The 6593-nt window shown below is 39.0% G+C and overlaps 1 protein-coding gene across 1 annotated transcript in view; it reads left to right on the top strand.

Moving 5' to 3' along the window:
- The first annotated feature begins 625 nt into the window (after positions 1-625).
- BMP5 (bone morphogenetic protein 5) overlaps positions 626-6593 on the top strand; it is an 85056-nt gene continuing 79088 nt past the window's right edge. Inside the window, exon 1 of the mRNA XM_056856322.1 lies at positions 626-1158. Coding sequence (XP_056712300.1) covers positions 675-1158 — 484 coding nt within the window. The 5' untranslated portion in view covers positions 626-674. The remainder of the gene's footprint in view (positions 1159-6593) is intronic.

Genomic DNA, 6593 nt, shown 5'->3' with positions numbered 1-6593 from the left:
CAGAAGGGACTCTCTCTCCCCCCCCCCCCCCCGCCACTTTCCTTAAGTTAAAGTGCTTGGTACATGTTTCAGATTTGCTGGATATTAAAGCGAGTCTAAAGATGTTACAGTTCTCAGCAGGCTTCTGGGGGAAATAGATGCTATACTTCAAGTCGCAGATCAAGACAGAGAGCTGTGATTCAGGAAAGAACGCCAGGTGGGAGAAGAGGAGAGTTAATTAATTAATTTGAAAGCATAGCAGAAGAGGATTACTCTGAGCGACTGAAGATCATCTCTTGGTAGTTAACAACCATATCCCAAAACTCTGATTATTTTCAAGGGTTTTTTTTGTTTTTGTTTTAATAGGAATGCCTTCATCAACTGACCAAGATCTGGTCTTCTGCTCCATCAATGCAGAAAAAAACAATAACAGCAGTGGAAATTTGGAAGTCTGAATTTCAGCTTTCCTAGAAATAACTGCCAGCCTGACATATCTGGTTAATATTTTAAAAGGGGGAGAAAATAAAACCACGAGGATGCTAAGCGTGGAGATGACAACACTGACATGAAGAATAGGTAATCCACAACTTTCCCCCCCTCCTCTGGCTGCTCGGAAAATAGACCTCATAAAAGATCAGCAGGAAAAACAAGGAATTTTCTTTTAGTTTATTGCATCTTTTATATTTTTTTAAAAAATGGACCGAACTGTGCTCAAAGCTCTAGTGAGCTTGCTCTGGAATTATTGGATTTTAATGGGTTCTGCTAAGGGAAGCATAGGAGACAATCACGTCCACTCCAGTTTTATTTACAGGAGGCTTCGGAACCATGAAAGGAAAGAGATCCAGAGAGAGATTCTCTCTATCCTGGGCTTACCTCACAGACCCAGGCCCTTCTCACCAGGAAAACAAGCTTCCTCTGCCCCTCTCTTCATGCTGGACCTCTACAATGCTATGACCAATGAAGATGAGACTGAAAAACTGGAGTATTCGCTAAGGGGACCTCTGGGAGGCGAGAGCAGAGGGTTAAGGAAGGCATACCCTGCATCTCCAAATGGATTCTCTCGAAGAATACAGTTCTCACGTACAGCTCCATTGACTACACAGAGCCCTCCATTAGCTAGCCTGCATGATGCCAACTTTCTGAATGATGCAGACATGGTCATGAGCTTTGTCAATTTAGGTATGTTTATTTATTTTTTAAAAATCGGGTCTATGTTTGACAGCTAGGAGCATGAAACGCTCTCTCTCTCTCTCTCTCTCTCTCTCCATATATAGAGGCTTACAGGAGGCTTACAGGATATGTGGTTGGAAATAGCATCAGTCCTTGGATAATGTACTAAGAATGCAAGGTGAAGTTGTGCTAATGAGAAAGTAGCTACGTTGTAGGTGGCCATAGGGAAAAAAGTTTCTTCTCTCTCTGTTTATATAAAGTCAGTTTCTATAACTCCCCTCTCCTGGCTTCTGTTTCCCTCCTTTCCGTTGATGTAATAAATGCTGTAGCCTTAGGGAAACTGCAGTTTTTAAAACAACAACAAAATTCAAGCTCCCTGCGTGTGTGTGTGTGTGTAATTATTTGTAGGTTGTTCGCTTTACAAATTTCAAATTAAACTGCAAGGAACACACAATAAAAGTGGATGGTTTAAAAGTTATAGAGTTCTATGGGGAGGGGGATAAGAACAAGAAATCAAACAATTTGGGAGAGTTTTAAGCTTTCGGATGATTTGTTGGAGCTGATAGAAGTGAACAGATGGCAAATAAATCTATGAGAACTTTGCTCTCTGGTAAGTTTTGTTTGTTTGTTTATGGGATGAAAACCTTTTTAATTATTTTTGGCCCACAAAATTTTGTGTTCAGTATCATTGTATCTAGTTCCAAAAGAAAAAAAAAAGCAATTTCATTTCCATTCATCTGTGTGTGTGTGTGTGTGTGTGTGTGTGAGGGAGGGGGAAGCAATTAAAACATTTAAACGTTGAACACTAGAAACAGAGGTAGTAATTATGAGTAGAATATGGTTTTAATCTATGCCATGATGCAAGGATAAACTACAACTCTACCTTTAATAAGACAATTATAATACCATCCTAAACAGAGTTACACCTTTGTAAACCCACTGAAGTCAATGGGCTTAGAATGGTGCCACTCTATTCAGGACTGTGAAGGTATGTTGATAATCATTCTGTACTAATACTTACTAATTTAAAATTGAAGAGGAAAGAGTCTTGAATAGGCCGCCTTGAAATATGCTGCATTTGTTTGACTGAACTTAACATGCTTTTTGCAAGGGTTTAATTGAAAACCTATAAGATCCATACAACTTCCATGTAAGGTGTGATGTTTTCCACTGGAATACTTTCTCTGAGAACATTTAAACCATTGCAATGTATTCTGAAATACATTCCGATGGCCACATTTTAAGATCTGTGTCTTCCAAATTCCCATTCACTGCATCAGGATCTTTAGTGGCTAATGCTTTAACTCCGGGACAACTGAACAACGGAGGACAGCTTCTAGACGCATAAAATAGTTTGCTAAATTTGGTGGGAGCTGAAATCTGTTTTTACACCTCATACTGAAAGGCATCTACTAATGCAACATGCATTAAACTATTGTGAAACAGCAAGTGCAGACTGTCTCTGAAAGTACAGTTTTTCATATTTCTTCCTAATTGTTGCCCTAACATTATTTTCCCTTATATGTTATTTGTGAGTTAAGTTCAGTTGCCTTGGTTCCAAAGTGAAATCCCAGTGACTTTAGTATATAGGGTTTTTTTTAAGTCATGCCCACAAATGTATTCTAAGAAAATATGAAGGTCTTTAAACGCATTGAACAAGTGCTTAGAATTACATGTTGTAATAGAGATCCTTGATGGAGGAAAAGTGACGTGTTACACAGTACTAATTTGCACAAATTCAGCTCTGGACTGATCCCCATTGGTATCAGCAGGTAATTCGGTGAGCATTCTTCTGAGGTGTGTGTGTGTGTGGTTTTTTGGGTTTTTTGCTATCAAGTCACTGCCGATTATGTCAATCCAGTAGGGTTTTCAAGGCAAGAGACTAACAGAGGTGTTTTGCAATTGCCTTACTCTGTGTAGTGACCCTGGTATTCCTTGGTGGTCTCCTATCCAATTGCTGACCCTGGCCGACCCTGCTTAGCTTCCAAGATCTGATGAGATCAAGCTAGCCTGGGCTATCCAGGTCCGGGCATTCTTCTGTTAAGCAAATGGCTTATTACGTTGTTCTAGAATTCTGTATTCCTTGATCCTACCATACTCGAACAAGCAGCACTTCCGTTCAAATGGGTTTCTGTGGATACCCTAGATCCTTAAAAATTGTCTCCTCACTAGTCCACCTGCATAATATGTAATTTGGAAATCCCTTTAAAAAATAACACTGTGTTATAACCAAATCAGAAAGGGGTTTTCCTACTGTGTAGCTATAAATTAAAATTTGGGTAATGTTAATTATCAAGCTTATTTGGTTTCTATGAGCAATTGCAACTGTATGTTTCAGCTCTCAAAGTGGCTTCATCCTAAATCAATTTAAGTACTGCTCTATCATCATGCATTCTGTACTAATGTAACTTTGTTATTGATGCAGGCTAATTTAACACTTAATGGAAATAAATCCATCTTCTAATAGAATTTCCTTATAGTTTAATTATTTGCTGATGCAGGTAGCTATTTAATATGATTTGCTCTGACAAGCAAAAAGTAGTTTGAGTTAACATACAAAGAACAAAAAGATACAGTCATAAGTGAAAGCCCTTATTTTTACTGTAAAACATTTCTTTTATAAATCCTTTGATAAGATAATTGAACCTGTTTTAGATTTAGATGAGTAATCAGTTGCAATCAAATCCCTCCTTTTCTGGGAAGTGGTAGTGGCTGTGTTAAAGCAGAGAGCCATTATCAAATTACAATGCACTAATCCCCATGAGGTGATAAAGAATTTGCATAAATCATTCCACTAAAACTGTAACTGTTCAAAAACTCATATGTTAAAAATAACAACTGTGAAGTGTTAAGTCCTAGAACTCATATTTGCTGCATGCTTGGGAGAATAAAATTATTCTTGAGAGACGTGAATTATAAAGGGGAAAAAATCCTCTTGAGGTACAAAAGGTAGTTTCAGTCATAATAATGGTTCTGCAAGAATAATTGTGATAAAGTTTGTTTGCTTTGCTAATAAAATTTGAAAATGCCTCAGAGACAATTGTGGTGGGGGTGTTTAAAAAAACTCTACAGGTTACTGAGAAAATGAACAGAACTGAAATTAAAATTTAAATTGCCGTTTCCTCTCTATTGCATTTCTTCAAAAGAGCAAACCCGCATTTGTTTGCATCAAAACTGGTAATATTCTAGTTCATAATTATACAGCAACTTCTTCTCTTCTTTCCTCCCAAATGGCATTTCTAATATCAAGCTTATTTCCCACAATTGTCAAAACTGATACCAAAAATTTGTAGCCTCATCCCTAAGCATCTTTAGCCTGGAGTAAGCCTCCCATTGTCCATTGTGGCTTAATCCACCTAAGTGTGTATAGTACGAAGCCCAAGATATCTTCTGGAATTCAAAAGAATTCACTACTGAATATGCTCTGTTAATTTTTAAATGCTTTGATACATTATATACAACATGGAAGTTTTTTGTTCCTGGATTTTCCACCCACCTCCCTTTATCTGGTAATGTGTTACAACTTCTATTCTGGAAGCTATTTGGGTATCTCACATAACACAGATATGCCAGTCCATACCATTATTAATGTTGCCCTTATTTGGAAACAGTAAAAAAAAAAAATCCTTTAAAAGTTTAATTTGAAAACTGCCCAGCTCATCCCATAAAATATCAAGGCTCAAAGTAAAATAGGAAATTTTGTTATTGAGAGAATCTGGGAAGCTTATTCTAAAAGCCGTCTTTTGTTCCTTACAATCCACAGGACAGAAGTGTTCTACATACAAAAGCAAACTACCACCCTTTCTATTCTGTATGTTGTTTTTTTGCTCATAGGAACTGAAGAATGGTCATGCTGATATATCCATTTTGTTTTCAGTACAAATCTGCAATCGGCATGTGAAGGAATTTCAATCCTGATTTGAAATAGTGATATTTTTACTTAAATGCAGTGCTTGCTTTTGAAAATGCTTTGCTAAAATTAAATAATCTACTTGGCGAAACTTCCATCGATCGCATGAAGGCAGGTACGTGTTCGGCTCAGTTTCGTTTTACAAAAAAAGTTTTACAAAATGTACTCCTATTAAACTTTACAAAGATGTAGGTGTTAGGTCAGGCCCTCTTATTTCTTTCTTTTACTGCCAGAGTAAAGGCCTACTAGAGTGGGTGCGGAGGGCATCTTCATTTGCATCATGTAAAAAGGCGTGTAAAATGGCTTTATTCCAGAGGGCATTTGGTGGAGGGTAGACTGTTCCGGCAGATTTGGCTTTGTTGTTAACTGTTCGTTTTAAATGTGTATTGTTTTTAACTTGTTGCCGGACACTTGTGGTGGTTTGTGTGTCCTTGTGGCTGTTGCTACTTTGTTAAATGCCTTGAGCCTGAGGAGTAGGGTTGCCAGCTCAGGGTTGGGAAATACCTGGAGATTTTGAGGGTGGAACCTGAGCCAGGTGGGGCTTGGGAGGGGGAGGGATCTCAACAGGGTACAGTGCCATAGATTCCACCCTTCAGAGCCATTTTCTCCAGGTGAACTGATGTCTTTCGCCTAGTGATCAGTTCTAATCCCAGTATATCTCCAGCCCCCACCTAGAGGTTGGCAACCATACGTAGGAGATAAGGTTGGGTATAAATATTTTGAATAAATAAATATTGTTGGTGTGACAGCAACACGCCAGGAATGGCTTCTGCTTAACCTGCATGCATTTGACTAAGGCTTGTGTGGCTTTTTATGAGAATTTTGTTGAAGTAAATACTAATTGCAGCGCATCAGCTCTTTGTGTATTGTTCTAGCAGTTCCTGTAGAGGAACTGCTTGTTTGTCCTCACTGAATCTGACATAAGCAGCACTTATCAATCTTTTTTTTTTTTTACTTTTCATTTGCTTATACAGCCAAGTAGGAGATTTCAGGGTACAATAAGTTAAACGTGAGGAAATAATTTATTAGATGTGGCGAGCCAATTTTCTGAATCAAATTCTTTAGAGTTTTCATTGCTGAAAAATAAACAGGGCTGCTGGGTAATGAAAGCTTTCCCTTCATCGGAGTTTCATTTCACCCTGAGGGCCAGTTCACAGGATCTCTGGGAATGCGGTACTCATAGGGTTGCCAGCTCCAGATTGGGAAATACCGGGAGATTTTTGGAGCGGAGCCTGAAGAGGGTGGGGTTTGGGGAGGGGAGGGACTTCAATGCCATAGAGTCCAATTGCCAAAGCGGCCATTTTCTCCAGGTGAACTGATCTCTGTCGGCAGGAGATCAGTCGTAATAACAGGAGATCTCCAGCTAGTACCTGGAGGTTGGCAGCCCTAGGTACTCCTCTTGTTGGCTCTGAGAAACTAAGTAGGGTTGACCCTGGTTAGGACTTGGATGGGAGACCACCAAGTAAACCAGGTTTGCTATGCAGAGGCAGGCAATGGTAAACCACCTGTGACCGTCTCTTGCCTTGAAAACCCT

Source organism: Euleptes europaea, chromosome 10 (genome assembly GCF_029931775.1).
Source record: "Euleptes europaea isolate rEulEur1 chromosome 10, rEulEur1.hap1, whole genome shotgun sequence".
In the NCBI taxonomy this organism is placed as follows: Eukaryota; Metazoa; Chordata; class Lepidosauria; order Squamata; family Sphaerodactylidae; genus Euleptes; species Euleptes europaea.
This window is presented reverse-complemented; position numbering and strand designations above follow the sequence as displayed.